This window comes from Meleagris gallopavo, chromosome 9 (genome assembly GCF_905368555.1).
Source record: "Meleagris gallopavo chromosome 9, MGAL_WU_HG_1.1, whole genome shotgun sequence".
NCBI classification, from domain to species: Eukaryota; Metazoa; Chordata; class Aves; order Galliformes; family Phasianidae; genus Meleagris; species Meleagris gallopavo.
The window spans coordinates 4,702,030-4,721,485 of NC_139412.1; the positions used below are offsets into that span (position 1 = coordinate 4,702,030).

At 42.3% G+C, this 19,456-nt stretch overlaps 1 protein-coding gene across 3 annotated transcripts in view; it reads right to left on the bottom strand.

Moving 5' to 3' along the window:
• Positions 1-215: 215 nt before the first annotated feature.
• The window catches only part of FGF13 (fibroblast growth factor 13), a 211,478-nt gene continuing 192,237 nt past the window's right edge, over positions 216-19,456 (bottom strand). For all 3 annotated transcript variants that reach the window (XM_085230680.1, XM_085230681.1, XM_010715215.2), the window contains 2 exons: positions 5,940-6,138; positions 216-4,740 (listed from right to left, as the gene is read on the bottom strand). In XM_085230680.1, the coding sequence (XP_085086806.1) occupies positions 4,604-4,740; positions 5,940-6,138 (336 nt within the window). In that variant the 3' untranslated portion in view covers positions 216-4,603. The remainder of the gene's footprint in view (positions 4,741-5,939; positions 6,139-19,456) is intronic.

Consider the following 19,456-nt stretch of genomic DNA (forward strand, 5'->3'; position numbering starts at 1 on the left):
TCCATGGCCTGTATCTATGTTACAGCAACTGGAGGGCTCATCTGTGTGCCTTGACCACTGAGGTCACCCAACTCTCATTCAAAGGGACATAAAAGACTGTATTACTACAGTAGGGTCTTTATCTCAGTGAAAGCAATGGTGTAATGCAGCAGTGCTGGGATGGAAAGCCCTTAAATACATGCAGTGATAAAAATCAGAGCCCAGACAAAGAGGAATCTGTTTTAGAGAGACTTATTTATTAGAAGATAGGAGGTTGTTACATACAGATTCTGTCCTGCAAAAGTGTCCTGGTTAAGGATATGTCAGGGAGATGTTTAAAACCGTTAGAGGTGGCTCTGGTCTCCATGCAGAGATACTCAAGACACAGCAGAGCTCTGTCAGACCTGGCTCTCACACTGTTGCTCAGCTGCCGAGAGGCCTGACATACCACAGCATCCCTGAGCTCATTACACCACCTTTATCCCACTGGAAACCCTGGCCTGTGGGCTGGAAACCAGCGGTGGGGACACCAGACAGTGCTGCAGAAGGGGCATCGTTCTTCTTGGGGGGAACCTGGAGGTGTTTTCCCCAAATAGGGAATTGTCTTCCATCGTGCCAGCGATGAACGTGTCTGAGCAAGGGGCTATGGAGATGCAACCATGCTGTGAGGTAGCATGAGGTAAATTAAAATAAAGCAAAATAAAAAAAGAAAGAAGAAGGAAATTAAAGATCTCTCTGTGATGCAGAGAAGAGCTCTTGCCATCTTCCCTTACCCCAAAACCAGACAGAGAAGGCAATGTTCAAGTCCCCTGCAGAGACCTCAGAGAAAGTAGCCGTGATAGGTGGATCTCAAAGAGGCACAGGTTTTGCCCCACAATAGTTGTGCTCCTAGCAGTTTTCCTCCACTTTCACGGGTGACCTGATTCCTGTTGGGTTGGCAGGCAATGTTTGTCAGCCTTTCATAAGGCCTCTGCCCACAGTGGCTCTGGGCCTTTGCCTGAGGAAGCCCACGTGAATCAAAAAGCCACCGTACCAGTTTTGCATCTCCTGAGTCAAATCCAGGCTCATGGTATGCCACACAGAGTGTGGTCACATTGGTGGGGAGGCAGGGACAAACAAAATGGCAGCTGAGAGGTATAAGCCATCACACTGCAATAAAGAAGGGCCCGAGAGCAAACCTTCTGCAGGTGGTTGGTGGCTCACAGCCAGTACAAGGCTCGGTTTGTCTTTATTCCAGGCATGCATCCTACTGCACTTGCACAGGTACATATGGCAGAGCAAAGTGGCTGTAAGTTTTCTTTTCACAGACAGCTATCTGATATAGATACTTTTCCAACATCTAGCAGGCTTCTTAAATGAATGTATGACTCAAGAATTACCTGTTTAATGGGCCAATCTACACGTGCAGAAGGAGGAAGATAAATAAATACTTGAGTCTAACTCCTGAAGTTCCTTTGCTGAAGCCAAACTCCTGTCTACTCAAGGGTCTTTGCTGGCTGGGTCAGAGTATCACCTTCACATCACTGTCTGCAAAGGCACGTTTTACTGCATTTCTCTCATTCTGTGGCTCCACAGACTACTTGTAAAATAATCTCCCACTTTGCCTATACTGTATATGAGCTTTTGTCTACTGCAGGATGCTATCAAGGGTTTCCCTTTCCAGTCTACAAATCTGAAAGAGATAATTTTAACAGGTTTACCAGAAATTTTTAGAAAAAGCTGCTTATGGTTCATCTATCACCATACATTTCTCCTTGTCTTTAACCCAAGAGTGGGCTTTGCTAGCCTGCTATATTAGAAACTTTTGAAACTAAGGACTTGATAGCGAATGCTTACTGATGACAGTGTCAATAATGAAAAGTGGGTCTTTCAGAAGCGACAATTTGGGAGATGAGCATTTTTCCTTTGCTGCAGTTGACCTTCAAGGTTGGAGACATTCGGGATGGGGAGTTGCAAGGCTGCAGCTATCAAGCAAAGCAGCAGACCTCCAGTTACCTTAGGATAATAAACATGGCATTGAACAAAATGTCTAGCTAGCTTTGGCACAACAATGCCTACCTTTAATCAGGTTTTATGTTCCTAAGGCACTCTGACTCCTTTTTTTGGAACATGCATCCCAATGAGTCTGATTTTCTTGGCTGTGAGGGTTAAGAAAATGCTTCATGAAGGCAAAGCACAATTAGCTGAAGAGAAAAAATGCTCCAGACCCACTGAAATATCAAAACCCCAGAAACAATCACAGGGCACATCTTCAATTTTTTAATGACTTTCGTGGTTGTGCTCCCCCACCTTCTTCATCCTTCAGCAAAGGTTGATATGAGGATCCCGGGTCCTCTGAAGGTCACCACAATGGTGTTATGTGGGGAGGGCAATACCTTGCTCCAACAGAGGAGTTTATGCAAGAGCATAAAGAACAAATTTGGGAGTTTGATGCGAAACAATCTCCTTCTCTCTTTTCTCAGCCCTGACGTTCATAAAAAACCCTAATTGTCCCCGCTTGTTCAGGAGGGAAGGAGACATACTAGACAGCAGAATATCTGTTTTTAATGTCAGACTAACACTTACAGGCAGCTTTTTGTCTCCCTTTCCATGATTCCCTTCCAGACTTGCTTCTTCAGCCACCCATGATGAGAACCTGTTCCTCCTAGGTCTTACTGAAACACCTTGATGAGTGAAGCTTGCCTGTCAGGACTGTATGGACACTGTAGAAAAGTTCTCGTTGATGCTTTTGGAGAGAAAACTTGGGAGAGAAGTACATTTTCTCTCCAGAACATGTGCACAAATGCAGGAGGCATGGTAGCCCATTTCCTCAAGACCAGACGAGCCGGCCCCGATGAGTGCCTACAGCGATGCTCAGGGAACTCAAGGGAGCATCCTCAAGGTGCCACCCTGACACGAGCAGTCCTGAACTCACCAGATCTTTTTGGGTCCCCCTGTACTGAGGGCTCTGGGGAGGTGTGCTGCGAGGTAGCGCTATGTGGCTGCACTAAGGAAGCCTAACAAGGAGAACAGACACAGAGAAGCTGGAGAAGCTCAAAGCAGAGGAGAGCGGTTCACTGAGGCTCCAACAGCGTGCAGCCAAGGGGCTGTTACCCAGACTTTGTGGCACTTAGTAGTCACTGTGTTTTGAGTATCTCAGCTGGGCGTATAAGACCAGTTCTAACAATATCCAAAAGGAAGAATGTTTTCTCATTCATATGGAGTACGGAGTCACAAGGGAATAACTTGCTAAATAGAAAGATTCTGAACATTAATTACAGTATCTTTTATAATTTTATAATTTAATTGCCAACCTTTTCCCTTGAAATTAATCGTTGATGTACATCATATAATCAAACAAGCTTTTTTAAAAAGTACATCTTAATATAAATAGTTTATTCAGTGCATGGTTGTGTATACAATAAATAATAAACAACTCTTTTGTACAAGGCAGAAAGCTGCCTGTACAGAACTATGTCAGTTTTGGAGCACAGAATCCAACGATGATTAATGCACAAAATCTTACACATCATGCAACTCTAGGCCAATATTCCAACTTTCTCCCATGCAACAGACATGATGACCTAAATGGAAACCTAACTACAATTTTTTTAAACAATTGTTTCCAATAGCATGTATAAGTATATGTTGTTTAGGGGTAACCTGTCCTAACGCTTCCTCCTACACAATATTCACGTGCCCATTACAGTGAAAGAAGGACTTTTACAAATAAGACGTTTCTTATAAAAAATTAAGTCACCTTAATTCCACAGTTTCTGTCTTTAGAAAAGAAGCCACAACAATAGTTTAACATGACACACAAAATGGAATTAAGAGAAATCTACACTGGAGGATAATTTTATCCCTTTCTGTCAACTTCCACTTGGGATAACAAAACATTTCAGTTCCTACAGACTGGGGTTAGCACAAGAACTTTACCAGAAACTACAAATCTATAAAAATTTATATTTCGTTGTGTTTAAAACCACAAGAACACTGTTTGCTAGAGCCTGAGACACCAACTCTCAGTTCCAACCCTGAATTTTTAATTATTTTTTGAAAGACATAGCTTTAAAGACCCATTGGAGTTCAGAAATCAAAAAGTTGCACTATTTCAAATTAAAGGATACATCTTTTTATCAAGCCTTAGATATAAAACTGTAAGCCAAGGAAACAACAGAGTTTACATATTTGTTTTTTGTTTCCCCTATAAAACATATAAGCATTAAAATTTCCTTTGAAGAGCAAAAGTGGTCTTTTTCTTAGTTGGAAAGCAAATTCTTATCAGCAGTGAATGCTGTGAAATGTTTTTGTTTCGTATTCCACAAAGCATAGGAGAGAGAGAGAAAGAGAGAGAGAAAAAGAGAGAGAGAGAAAGATCTGGACACCTCTTCTCCGAGATTTAATCCACAGTTATGTTTGCTGGCTATCCAAGTGCCTTGTGATATGCACAAGCATATTCTACATTATTGGGGTATATCCTTTGACAACCAGTAGATCTAATGGCTGATAAACGAGTGACCTATGCAAGTTCGGTGGCTTGTCCTGGGCAATTGAACATTTGGATGAAAGACTGCTAGTAAGAATTCAACTGCATCCAGAGGTAAGGTTCTGTTTAGAGAGCACTTGGCTTGCCTTAACCTGGCTACGTTGATTCGTTTTGGCTCATGGATTTACCCCCATTTAGCACTCCTGAAACACTTCTGCTCTTTGTTGGGGTCCCACTTCCAGATCTTGAGAACTCTGTGAGATCGTGGAGAGAAGGCTCTTTGTACATGGCCACTGCAAAGCAAAAGAGAGGTAGCACATCAGCATGCTGTACAGTCTCTTGGTGCAACGTCCAGCTACTAAACGTCCAGACTTTTCATTCCGCAGTGAGCAACATAAGGAGTGAATTAAAAAAATACAGCTTCCATTTAAAAAAACCCTAAGAAATTCCAAGCTCCTCTTAAAGGGAATGACATTTTAGAAAGGGAAAAACAAACCCTAGTTACCTTTTCTCCCAGTTAAATCACCCACCTACCCACCGCACTTGCAAAGCTTAGCAAGATAGATGCGAGCTGATATAAACTAGCATTTCCTTACCAATGGTGAAAGAGCACTGCTAACAGCTGTGATCTGGCCTATTACTTGTGTACACAGACCAAGCTGAAGAGTGTAAAAATGGTTTTTCAGCCTTCTGCTTCCTTTGCATTCATACACATAATGAAGATCAACCGCAGTGTCAGTTGCATAAAACCTGCTCCTAAATGTAGATTGCCAAACTAGTCTGGAACCTACCCAAGGGCGTGCACCTTAGAAATATCCCCTCTGATTTCAGAATGACACTGCCTTAAAAGGTGTCTTAACAGCATAACCCAGAAGTGAAGAGCTTCATGCTCACAAGGGAGGAGCTCGTGGAAGTTTTTTCTGGAGAACACAATGATGAAGATATTTTCTCACATTGCATTAACCAAAGAAGAATCCGAGTCTGAGCACAGCACTGATTCAGATGCTCCAGGGATGACTCCTGGCTTTTAATACACAGCAAGATATGTATGCCACATGCATTATTACCATTAATGACACATGCTGATGCCACATTAATTGTGGTTGAATAAGCACTGCACACTGCAGCTTTATCCCAGGCAAAAATAGACAAACATCCTGTAATATATAGCACAGATTGACAAGATATACAGCAAGTTGGTAATGGCTGTGTAAATGCTTGGGCTATTCCAAGCAATGCCTTCATTAGTTGTAACAGAGATGCTGTGGAATGTGGGCACAAAGAAACTAATGTATATATCTAGTTAGATGAGAGAAAGGCAGATGTAGAGAAGCATTAAAAAAAAAAAGCAGGTTACACTGAGAGCGTGTTACAGAATATTATACCTTTGTTATATAGTTAGCTGTACCCTTCAAATATGTATGCACGGCAATTAAACATCCCTGACAATACAAAGTCAGTTCAGGTAGATGGAGCAAAGCCAAGAAATTACCTTTTAATGGTTTTGGAAGAAAGTGTGCTGCAGGTTTATTTTTCTTCACGTGGTTTCCTTTCATTATTTCTCCTTCCTTGTTAAGACCCAAATACCAACCCCGGCCAGACTGTTGCTGTCTATAGATCATCGAAGAATATGTTACGTAGTAGTTTTCAAATACTGATTCTTTGAACTTGCATTCAGGTGTAAAATGTTCCTGCAAGAAAGTAAAAGATCAATACGTGCAATGCAGAGTCTCCCATCAGTTAATACAAGAGAATCCAATATTCATTGCTTTTCTGACAATTAAAAAACATACCTCCTACCCTCTGCTATCCAATTTAGAACACTGGCCTTGGAAGTACTAGCAACAGACTAACACAATTTGAATCCCATGAAACGACACCGCGAGCAGCTCAAAGTAGCAGAATAAAATCTTTTTGAACACTGAGCAAAAAGTCTAAGTGAAGAATTATCGACTGATGCAACTAAAAGCTATCAGGTAGGCCTGGTCCTGATGGCAGCCCCACGGGGCCCGCTGCAGTCCAGCTTTGCAGGCAAATAGCACGGCCACGTTATGCCTCTGTGCATTAACTTCTGGCCTTAACTGCTCAGGAGGAGAGTGCAATAAAAATTCAAAGCCAGGTTTTGATGAGTAAATGGTTTTCTACTAACCCAGCAATATTGAGGCAGCTTGTAGCAGCTGTTTCTTTGCTCTAAGCTTTGCTCTTCCTCTGCTCAGTGCATCAATTGCTGTCAGAGACCCACTGCAGACATCAGCTTCTGCCTGGGGACAGACATGAGCTAAATAGCACTGCACTTACAGCACGTACGATCAAGAGTTAGCCTTTGTGTTGAACTGCACTGCTTTTTTTGAGATGGTACCAAGCTAACAGCTAACATAAGGAGCAGCAAACCAGGAGAGAGCCTTGATCCTCTGGTTTTCACCATGCAGTGGTCTGCACTCAGTCAGTACCTTTTGGCATTATTATCCATTTATGATAGTGATGGGTTGACGCTTGGGCTGGATGATCTTAGAGGTCTTTTACAACCTTAATGATTCTATGTTTCTAAGCAGGTTAGGATGCAGGCATGAAACATGGGATGGAGCTAAGACCAAGATGCCAGGGTGATGGAACCACTCCACTCTTCCTGGGGTCTCTGGGTGCTGCAAGTTTTGTAGCAGGATAACTTTTGATGAGGTCTCAGCTATGATGTGACACTGAGTGACAAGGATTGGTGGGCACGTTGGGGATGGGTTGATGGTTGGACTTGATGATCTTAGTGGTCTTTTCCAACCTTAATGATTCTATGATTCTGTATGATTTTATGGACCCCTAAAACCTATGGGATATGAAAGATGAAGGGCTTGTCTGGTGATGCAGACGTTACTATCCCAACATTGCTTTTGCAGCCATAGCTGTTTGCTGGGCTTTTCTTGTGCAGGCAGCTAGCTTCTGCAGAGCTGTCCTTGTGCTCAAGTATCCGGCAGCAGCACAAAGGAAAGGAAGAAAAATTGTGCCTGCATAATGATTGTAATTTTGATTTTAAAAAAATCACAGGAAATTAAATGTCTCAGGATCTTAAGATGTTCTTATCTAGTTTCTGAAATATTCTTGTATGAGAAAAAGATAGTATTTATTTAAAAAAAAAAAAGTACTTTTTCTGCACATCTTTTCACATTTTGTCTTCTCACAGGAGAAAGAAAAAAAATTCTCATCCTCTGATTGGCATTTGCTTCAACAAAGAATGAGAAGTAAGCAATTTTCTTCCTTTTTCCTTCAAACTAATTGGCTGTTATTTAGTTAATTGACGATTGGTTTCAATCGCTGTCAAATGGAGACACTCAGTGTATTTTAGCAACATTTCTAAATAAAAGCCTTCTCTCATTGTACCCTGCCCAGTGCTAGCCATGTTAACAAAGACTATTGCCAACGTATCATCCAATTAGCAGCAAAATAGAAAACTACAGTGCTCCTGACAGATGATTACAGTTTATGTACAGTAATTTGGAGCTGTTTTGGGTAAAAAAGGCCCCACTTGTGTGCAGCAGCAGAGGGGCAGATTGCAAACAGATCCACAGTGTTTACTCCAGCTCTCTTAGGAAGCAAATGAACCTCAGCACAAACAGCAGTAGCCAAGAGTCCCTCAAAGCAGATGCTAAAAAACTCATTTGCTCTTGATTTTTCTCTTGGCTGTGAGGTTTGTGGTGGAATTCACCATGAGTTTCTTGCAGCAGTGCCCAAGTACAGCTGGACACTGCCTGCTCATGCCCACCAACCCAAATTGGCATCACCTTGAGCACCACAGATAGCCACCTCTCCCTGCAGCAACCCGTAGTTCAGTAGTAACAACAACCATATCTTGTGACAAACAGTGAGATGCAGACACAGACACCATTCAATAACGTGCTCAGTTACCAGGTCAAATTTCCTCCCATTTTTCCACTACTGCAGCAGACAACCTAAATACCATGGCACAAGCACACACTCGTTCTTCTTTATTGACCTCTCCTTAACTCCTAGGCTATGGCTGTAGCTTCAAAAAGGTGCTGCACAGTGGAAAGGGCTTTCTCCTTGCCAAACAACAGTGATCCAACATGGCTGCTCTGCTTGCACCAAAATACCATGCTGCAGCTTACATTTTGCAGGTGTTTGTTCCCATCCATCACCTGCCTTTTATTTAACACAATACGATCCTTTCCTACTCATTAAAAAAAGAATGTGGAAGGGGAACTGCAAAAGAAAGCTTTCATTAAGGAATGCTGGCAGATGTGCTCCTGATTTAGGGGTACTGCAATTAAAACATACTCTTCTGAGCTTAGCAAGTGATGCGGTTCTTAGGGACATGGTTTAGTGACCATTATTGATGCTAGGGGGATGTTTGGACTAGATGATCTTAGAGATCTTTTCCAACCTTAATTATTCTATGACTTTATGATTCTATGTGCCAACCCAACTGGGCATGGCCAGGGCTCCTCTATCAGCACATCAGTTCAAAATATAGTGCAGAGCAACAAACTACACAATGGCCATTCTGTTGTCTTCGGTGATAAATTATTTGATAGAGCATTGACAAAGGGCAAGTTAAGGCTGGGAGATCTTCAAGAGAATTCTAATTCTTGGGAGAATTCCCTTCAGCTGTCCTGAAGGGAAATATGTCTTCTATTGAAAATGAAGTGCATTGTGAGGTGTCAAATATTATGAATATATTGCTACACAAAACAGAAGAGAAAATAGGTATTTGTGTGAAAGAGTATTTCAAGTCTCAGCTTACCTCAGCAGTCAGGGATAATGGCACCTACATGACAGTACAATGAACTCATCCAAGCCCCTCACACATGCACCCTTAACAATGAATGAATGAATAAATAAAAGTTAAAGAAGATGCTGGATTCACTGTAGTCGTGACTCAGCCATGCTTAAGTAAGCAGCAGGATGAACTGTCAGAAGCTGCTTCTTGACTCTGAGCTGATCAGCTGAACTACTGAAATGTTCCTGCATGAATAGTTCTGCAGCTGCATTAGATACGTGAAAAATAATTTTTTAAAAAAGGGAATCATTTGATGTATGGTAATATAGTAAAAAGGCATTGTAACTTGCATTTAGAGTGGCTGTATTTCCAGGCAGCTGACTAGATTACATCTAAAATAATCCAGTCTCTTCCATACAAAAACTGTGTTATAGGTCTACCGAAGCTGAGAGCTAAAATACTGCAAAAGCAACCCTGGCATTCTACCTGCTCTAATTGTGCAAAAGTCACACTTCAAGCCAAACACCATCCAAATTATCAGCCAACACAGCCATCTACACTGCAGGACTGAATATTAAATCACGGCCTCAAATGATTGTAAGACAGGAATTCAGACTCCCATAGACAGGGAGTGTGGAACCTGCTTTAAATGAGGGTATTTAGAGTTTGCAATGCTGCATCATGCAATGAAAGCCTCTTCTCAGGACAGCTATACACACAGTATGGATTAGAAGGGCAAAGATGCATGCTCTCTGCTATTAATTGCTTACTGCATTTACGTTGTGGATACTGTCAGCAGGGAACATGACCAAATGCTTTACAGAGCAGCACGCTTAAGTCATTGGGTCAATACTGATTGTTAAATTTCTGTATATTGCTACAGGTAGCATGCTTTATTGCTACCAATGGCAGCTGGCCTAAATAATCAGAAGTATTTACTAAGATGGAACTAGTATAAGTGGCATGAAAAAAAAAAAAAACAAAAACCACAACCAACCCAAAACTTTGAAAAGTATTCAGGAAAAGCATTGGGTATATAGAAAACTTGGAGAGTGTTCTCACATAGAATTCTATGTTCATATTGAACATAGAATTACATTCCTTGCAACCAATGGCTTTGCATATGGGATTTATTCTTTATTTTCTCCATCTAATGTTGAAAATTGGATTTTTTTTTCTCCATATCCTTATTTCTTGCAGGACTATTCCATAGCCCAGGATTCCATTCTATAATCATGAATTTTTGAAGGAGCCACTTTAAGGCTCCTGAGTAGTGATTTTCTGCACCAGTGAGCCTGCCTTTTTTTATTAAGAGATTGATTTCCTCCATCTCGGCATGTGAAGTTCCAGGGTGTGTCCCCTGTATCTTCACCCCGTAATGTACAGTGATGCCAACAGCACAAAATGTGAATACTTCGATTTTTATGTTATCAGAACTAACTGCTTTTAGATCACCAATGTGAGATCGCTCTCTGAAGAAAGTAGCTGTTATTTCTGAAGTGAAGCCACTACAGTCTGTTTGCAACAGTGACAGAAGCTTATAATTCACCTGAAATAATTTATTCTGGATCAGATATATGGCAGTTCCCACAGACAGGACGCAGTGCCACAACATTGTCCTTTTTGCTTCAATTTACCTATCGTGAGGAATCCTTGTGGTTTGGGTGGGAGCAATTACCATGCATAGGTCTTGTAGGATTGACTAGGAAATCTGCAATCCTGTTTGCATGCAGCAGTTGCAGCAAGGTGCTCAGCTGTTTTGTCTATGTGTGAACCCACTTGGAAAATGCAAAGTCAAAGGTACCCCAAAATCAAATTCCAGTGCATGGAACTGTCTAGGATGCTGTAATAAGCAGGAATTTATAAAGTGAAGCACAAAAACCTCAGTGGTGTAGATTGCTTTAGGACAAAGATTCCAGAAAGAATAAAATGGAGCCCAAGGAAGCTGGATATCCAGCATCTCCAGAATGTGATTTCAGGTGGTGACTAAGTATTCTCTGAATCTATGAGAAAAGCATTGAAAAGATCCTGTAATTATTCCCTTGACACTGTTCCCATGCACAGCAAATCAAAGGTACAACTCAGGGAAAAACGCATGCAGTGAACTGAAGTAGAAAACACATTTATCGCATACACTGAGATTTACAGGCTTAAGTTTTGGTCTTTACATTTTTTTTCCTAGTCCTATCAGTGACTCAGTTGTGAAAACTTGTCCAAGTTATCTTTGCCTGGATATTTTAAGTGCCATTTGGGCACATCAATAAATACCTATTTAAAGTGTGGTGCATCACCACTCAGTGTGCTCAGCTCGTGCAATGGATGTACTGCCTGATGACCCCAGGGAAAAGACTCAATGACTCTAAAGAGTGCTGAAATTTAATTGAGATAGGAACTATGGATGATCATATTATTGTTCTTTGGGTGACAGTTCAACCCTACAATTGTGTTGATTAAACCAAAGCTCTCCTTAGCTGGGGCAAGAGAGCTAACACATGATAAATACAGAAAGAAGTCACATTTCAGAATAATGCAGAGGAAATATATCTTGTTAGATAACATCTACAGTGAGGTTTAGATGTTCCGGAAAATGCCCTGGAGAATGCCTCGCAGATGTCAAGCACATGTCCCATTCCTAAACCGGTCCACAAAGTTATGAGATATAATTTACTTGGTATGAATATGAAAGAATATCCACTTTGCCCCCAAACGCATTAGTGCTGAGCTGAGCATGTGCACCTCTAATGATCCTGGATCCATAGAATAGAGAGTTGAACTAGATGACCTTTAAAGATCTCTTTCAACTCAAATGATTCTATGATTCTATGAAACCCCTGCAGTTTCCTGAATGATCACTCTATAAATATTTTAATATCTTTTAATGCTTGCATTTGCCCTTTTTAAACTTTCTGGGGCTTTAGGGTACCAGATTTTCCAGTCCTAATTGAAAATCAGTGAAATTCTAGTAAGGTAGAAAGAAACTAGTCTCTAAACACTGCCTACTTTGTAAGGTTTGGGAAGGTTCATGAAGCAGTAAGCACCCAGGGGGTTATCTTAAGGCTTAAAGCCAGACTGGAAGAGAAGAGCAGCATATGTATGAAAGCCCTACTGTTTTTTCATCACATCTAATTCTTCTTGCTTTACACATACAGAAGTTCTGCTAGCACTTCAAAATCTCTACACAAAGTCTATGTATAAATCTGTTTTAAAAGCTGTTCTTTCTCTTTAGAAAGAGAAATCTCTTGACACTAACATACATAGCCTCTGGGTAAGGTAGTCTCCAGTTACTAAAAAAAATGGGAGATGGAAGCACTCTGCATGTGTTCTCTGTCTTCTACACTCTGATCTTGTGTTCTTCTCTGGGTACGTGCTGCCAACATTCTCTGGGCAGTGACCTTGCCAGACCTATCTGATCTGCAGCAGCTTCCCATCGTCCCTCTCCCAAGTGACTGAGTCAAGCAGATGAACTGAAGCAGGGTGAATCTTGCTCCCACCCAACGCTGGAGCAGGACTGCCCTCTCCTCCCACCAGGCTCAGGATTTCCCCCAGAGTACTTTGTCCTTCTCATCATTTTCCTAAGCTCATTATCTTCATTTCTTGTAACAGCGGCTTCCATGGCTGAAGTCAGCACTGCGGAAAACATATTTAAAATGTGTCCATTGTTGTTTTTCATAATAAGCAAACTACTTTTTTTTTTTTTTTTTTAAATATATAGCTTTCTTCTCTCTGCTTTTAATTTTGGAAAACAGCACATAAAATTACACAGTGTGCCTCTTCTGTGCCATTCATTACCTCCCAACTCTCTATCATGTCTCTGCTTATTCATCTCGTCTTAACTAAGCGGACCTAATCTTTTTAAATCTCTCCTCATATGAAAAGTTCTCTGTGCCTCTAATCATTTTCATTACCCTTCACTGAATCCTTTCAATTTTTTCCTCTCTATCATTTCCAGAACTGAAACACAACATTTAAAAAGAGGCTGTACCACTGAGTTGTATAACCGAGGTAGAGATATTTCCAGTCACTGGTCTTATGACAAAGTAAAATGGTCTTTGCTGTTCAGCCTCATTATGTGCATTCGTACAAAAGTTCTCTATCTTTTAAAGTTGTGTCTCTGATAAATACAGTCCAATTTTATGGTGGTTCTGACCTTCTGATCCATCAGTGTAACCAAACTTAAAAATTAAAGGAGCGGTGATGGAAGCAGAAGGCAGATAGGACCTCTTTTTTTCCCCCAGAAGTAGAGCAGAAAGCACCAAAGATGCTAGCAACCTATTTTAGAACACAGCCATTATTTCACAGATAACCTGCCAGCCATTGCAATCAGATTTCTAGCAGTTATAATTGACATCAAATTCTGCTGTTGTCAAATCTCTGACACAGCTGTTGAGCAGTGTCCTCAGCTTACATGTGCCATGCACTACTTTAAAAAAAATATGTAAGTCCAAGTGGAAAAATCCTTTTAAAGTACTGAGACTATGCTCTGCTCCCAGTTAAAGACAGTCTTGCAGCACCTCACTTGTTTTAATGGCCAACCCGCTGCCATTTGGTTGCCCTGATGAGGCGGTGATACGCAAACCCAAAGGGAGAGCCAGCAGCAGGCAATGAGCAGCTCTGAGGTGCAAAGCACAAGCAGCTCACTCAAAACAAGGCAGATGTGGTGTCTCCTGAAAGTGGCATGAAGAGACTTCAGCCTGTCATGGCCCAGCCATCTGCAAGCTGGCAAGAACAGCTGACAAAGAAAACACAATCCCATCCCAGAAGCCCTTTTACACAATTACTCTTGCATTCATCTACATGACTGCTGCCACTGGGGGAATCCCACGCTGCTGCTGGGGCTGCAGAGTGCAGGGCAGCACTGCAAGTTAATTTGTTCCTAGAACAAGGTGACTTGGCTGGCATTTGTTAAATATCACCGGGGAGCACAGGGCAAGAAGGGCAGTACGACCTTTCTGTGTGCCAGGGCCTTACCACCCCAAAGCACAGTTTTCAGTTACTTGGGATATGAGGAGCCACAGGGGACAGAGAACTTGGGATGGGGTTCAGCAGCAGGTTGGGATACCCCAAGTCCAGCAGGATGGATGGGCAGCAATGCTGCACCACCAAACACTGCCCTGCTACTCACATCAGCCAGTTAATTGGAAGAGAGTGGGATTTACTGCGCCAGCCTAGATATAGGACATCAGCCCTGGGATAAGGAGATGGAAGAGATCTCCTTCAGACTGTCAGCCATGAATTCATGCAGATTTATCTGAGGGTGCTGAAGAAACAATAATCTAATCTCTGTTTGCAGCAGGCTCTAAATCTGTTTGGTTAATTACAAGCCAGGACATTACCCTTTTAGCAGCGGATGCTCCTTGAATACCATAGGAAAAAGGAAAGAGAGAGAGAAAAAAAAATAAAAAGATTTCCCTTTTTGGAGAGGGGGCATGGCAGCTGAGCAAGAAACGGAACAAGTGCTACAGTTCTTCCCCTGGGGGAAGGTGACAACAGGGAATGCTGCTTCTGTGGCAACCTGTAAGCCAGTTGACAGCCTGTACAGCCTCTGGGGAAAAAAAAAAAAAAAGAAAAAAAAAAATTCAATGTGGAAGTGATCCCTGCGTCCTCCGCTGCTGTGGGAAGGAGCCATGCTGATGGCAAACATGTGGAGGCAGAGCTCATCCCAAGCTCAGCTTGGAGTCCCCCTGTATCTCCACCCTCTCTGACACTACAGAAAAAAGATGGGACCTGCCCCCAGGAAGCGCTTGGGGACAGATGCTGCTGAATGAGCTATTTTTCTGCACACCAGAAATTGCCTCTGCTCACTGCCTGTGAGGAGCTGCGAGTGTAAGATAAATAACAGCACGAGCTGCAGGAGAAGAAATAATGCAACGTTACATCAAACAGCTCCTTGCTTCCCTGTCAGCCCGGAATCTGCTCTGCACAAAGCCTTGCCATTTGGCCTGTATATTTTATTAATATATATGCATATTTATGGCATCAAGGGTTAGCCAGTCCTGTGGCGGTCAATAGCATCTTCTTAGGCCCCAGTTCTCAGACAAGGCCTTTGTCCTGCCTGCCACTGTTCAGCGTGCAGCCTGCACTGCTCTCAGATGGCTGCCTTGCCTAAAGGGCCCCACCTGCACCAACCAGCACTGCCAAACTTAAGCAGCAAAAAGCTTTGCAAAGAACTGAATGCAGCACAGTCTTTAGATTGGTTTTACAGACTACGTTAGCACTAAAGATAGAATAGAATCATTACGGTCAGAAAAGGCCTCTAAGATCACCAGGTCTCAGGTTCAAGGACTTGGTTGACTCCAACCTGACGACCAAAGTAGGATCTTTGTATAACCAAATGGTAATGAGACCTTTTCAAACAAGCTTGATTTATTGCAATCCATTTATTCATGAATGCTATGGATGGATGTTTCTCAGACTTCAGTACTTTGACAGTGCCAGGGCATTACTGGCAGGCAAACCTGCTTCTTGATATAGAGCGGTGATGCTCTTTGGAATTCCTCTGCCCTGAAATTATGCTATTTATTGAGCATATGCTACTAAGAGGATCTCAGAGGGATTTTTGTATTAGATAGCCGGCTAATTGTGGGATTTGAGAGATTTCAGATGGCAAAAAAAGCTTTAAAAAACATGATTATCAAGGATTATACAAGGAAGATGAGATCTACGACTGACCCGTTAGCAAGAGTTGATTCTGACTGGGAGAAAACACTTGTTTCATCAGGAGAAAGCCCCACCAAGAAGGGATAATTACGCAGAACAGATAGAATTTCTCTCTGTAAACGACACACATTCCTTCCTCTAAGCAAGGCTTTGAGGATCGGATTAATGGAAATTCACATTAAAAGGTGTTTTCCAGCACACTACACATGAAAGACCTCAGCAGAGCCCAACATCCTCTGCAGCAGGCACAGGTAATAGAAGCACGCGTGCCTGTAATACAGGGAAAACATGCTTTAGCATTTAAAGCACTGCACTGCTCTAACAAGCAAGCTGGTACCATGTTGCTTGAGGAATGGGTGGCTTCATACATCCCCAGGAATGCAGCCACCTCCATCTTCAGCAGAACCTTGGGAAGCAGCCCAGGCCAAGCACTGGGGAAATGTCCCTGCAAACATCATAGCTGTGTCCAAAATACTTTTTTTTTTTTTTTTTTTTGCTGTATGTATTGTTGCTACTCCTCAAAGGGACACCCAGAAAGCACAAAAGGCAGAAACATTTCTAATGCCTCACTTCATGGTCTGGCTAGCCAGACCAGGCTGAATGCTACATGTCCTCCTAACACACCTCAGTGAAGGTAAGGGTGCAAATCTTTTCCAGCAATAATTTATGGGAAGCTTTCTCTAGAACAGGCTAATCCTGGAACTCCTCTCCTTCTAAGAGACAGCTGGAGCCAAAGCACAGAGATTAGCCTATAAAGCTTTGTTTTCCTTTTCTCTCCCATGCAGTGATACAGACTTTGCAAGGGTCTGTCATTCAGTGATTTCATGTCTCACTCCTGCTGCCCCTGGGCTGTGTGACCGATGATTCTGGAGCCAGACTGTTGGGAGACACGGGGCTGCTGTTGTCTGAGCGGCAGAGGAGACACGGATCCCTGCTAAAGCTAATTTAAACCTGGAAGGCACCCAGATGTCTCAGGGAAGGGTGCAATTTAAAGCCCGAACCTAAGATAGCCTGGGCTACAATCACAGATTTCTGGGAAATCAGCATGGAACAGCTGCTCCATGAGCCAAGCCCTGCAGACCTTTGCATTACAGCATTTTGAGAGGCGAGCTGTTGCGATTCTGAGTTATCTCACAGAGGGAAAAAAAAAATAAAAAAGATGCAGCAAAACAGCAAGTGCAAAGTGTGACTAAACGAGCACTCCCTGGCTGCACCAGCAAGTTGCTCAGATTCCCCGAGAGCTCGAGTCAAGGAACATTTAGCATCTGAATCCCAAAGAGGAATCTGAGAAGCAAGTCCCAAGCTTCTCAAGACTACCAGCATTTTTCCTTGAGAATCTAAACTGCCTTGTATCTGTCCTGCTGCTAAAATCTGGTTATCTCATTTCCAAGTCAGCAGATAGAAGCTGGCTGCAGCCAGCCAGGGAGCAGAGAGCAAAACCATCCTGCAGTTGAAAGCAAAAGGTGAGCTTGTCCATCTGAAAAGGTGATCGCCTTCCCACTTACCCACCAGCTGATCTTCCATTTCACTGTCTAGAAGCAGCTCTTTGTTTCTGTAACATGACAAGCAGCAAAAAAGGGCTGAGGGAAGAAGGTGCAGCAGGGTGAGGATTCAAGGGAAGCGCTGCTGAATCTGATCTGAGTCTGCACAGGGATAACGTGCTGGCAAGTCCAGGAATGCCATTTTCCTGCAGGCAGACAAGGCTCCGTGGGCATCCTTGGACTTGGGGGGGAATTTTGTGGCTAAACCCATGATGACCAAATGGAGGTAATTAATTTCCATTTAAGTTCTACTGCTGATATAAAATAAGACTTTTGCTGAAATAAATGGGATTCATCTATCTGAGTATCCCTGAGGATCTGAGCCTGAATTTGGACTTGCACACAGGAGCCCAAGCTCTGATTTGTCTCATCCACCTCCAGGCACTTAAAAGCAACTCCAAAGTTTGGGTCCACCTGGGATTTTCCTGCCCTTAACAAGCACATTGGGATAAACTACTTCTGGAGGGTAAAAGGGAGCATGGATCCACTGTGTTTGACTCCTGCTCCACAGACCCTGCTCTGCTAAAGGGTTTGCTAAGTGAGTTCAAGAAATAGAGTACTGAGTAAAAGAGAATTCCTGTCTGCTCTCTTCCAAGCCAGGGAGGTTTGCCCCAGATCAGCCCTGGCATCAGCAGCCTGTCTACTGAAACAGAAAGAAATTACCTCGGTACACTGAAGATAGTTTTCACTCTGAAATATTTACAGGGATTTCTTTTTTCTTCTCTGGAACAGCCCCTAAACCTTACAGCCTTATTTTGGCAAAACTCCCAATGAAATGAATCACGACTTTGCTTGAGCTAGAGCTCCAGGACTGAGCTCTGAATTATTAAAAGGGAATGATATGTAAGAATTTATGTCAATTTTCAAAACAGCCCAGCAAAGGTAGAGAAAAAACCTTTCTTTGAAACTAGCAGAAGGTACGCAGTTGAACTCCTAGTCTGCTTTGAAATCTCAGTACCAGCTTTTTAGTGAGACACAGTGCCTTTTAAACCTCATATTTTAATCATCAGACTTCTGTACAACGCAGAACTCTTGCCTTGCTGCTTTGGTTCAAATACAGCCTTCCCCATTATGGGCTTTGCAGTGTAAGTGAGCCCCTTGTATCACAAGCTGACATTCTCCTGGCAGGGAAGCCAAAGCCTCCTTTCCTTCTTCCTGCAAAATAATCTGCTCTAGGAAGGGGTGAATATAACTTCCCAGTGCAGCTTGTCAATATCCCTCCTTGTTCCTACGTGGCAGGTCCAGATAGTCAGGTGAATACCAAATACTGCTTTAGGCATTACATTAGCATCAGGAAAATTAGCTTTGGGTATGGCAGCAGTGGTAGCTCATCAGGTAATTAACTCTTCCTTGGGTTTGGGCTTTAGTCTCTGCCACTTGTGCTGCTATGCAAGCTGGGGATGGAGACCCACTTCCCACATTTACTTAATTCAGCAGCACCTTTTGTTGCTTTTTAATAATATCTTCATAATCTTGTACACAATATTTTTCATAATTATTCATATCTAGCTTTGCCTAGGATGTCTGAGTGCAAATTAATTGAGTGTACAGATTGTTTTCTTTCTGTGGGATGTAAGAGTTTGGCTGCTGGCACTTCATCTTTATAAACTCAGATTGGTGAAACTCAGCTCTTTGCTTCAGCATATCCTATCAGTCGATGCTTATTGTCAAAAGGCAGCTTCTGTCAGAGCTGAAAACACAACCACAGAATACAAACTGTAAAATGATGTGGAAGAAAAAGATTAATTTCTTCCCCTAGACACTGCACAGCCATTACCTGCTTTTGAATGGCATTTCCAATTCTACACTGGGAACTGCTAAAGCATTTACATAAGAATGCAAAAATGCACACATTATCACCGCAGGAAGCACTTAAGTTTTAAGATAATTATATAGTATGGAAGCGATTTCAAAGGACTCAAACAAAATAACAACTAATTCTAGAGAGTCACCCTTTAATATGATTCTTACTCTGCACTACTGCTGATCTCTCACTAAAAAAATCCTTCTCTTTACAATTATATGCACATTATAAATTCCTACTTTGTTCTTCCACCATTCAGCTCCTACAGCTGCTGTTGCTGA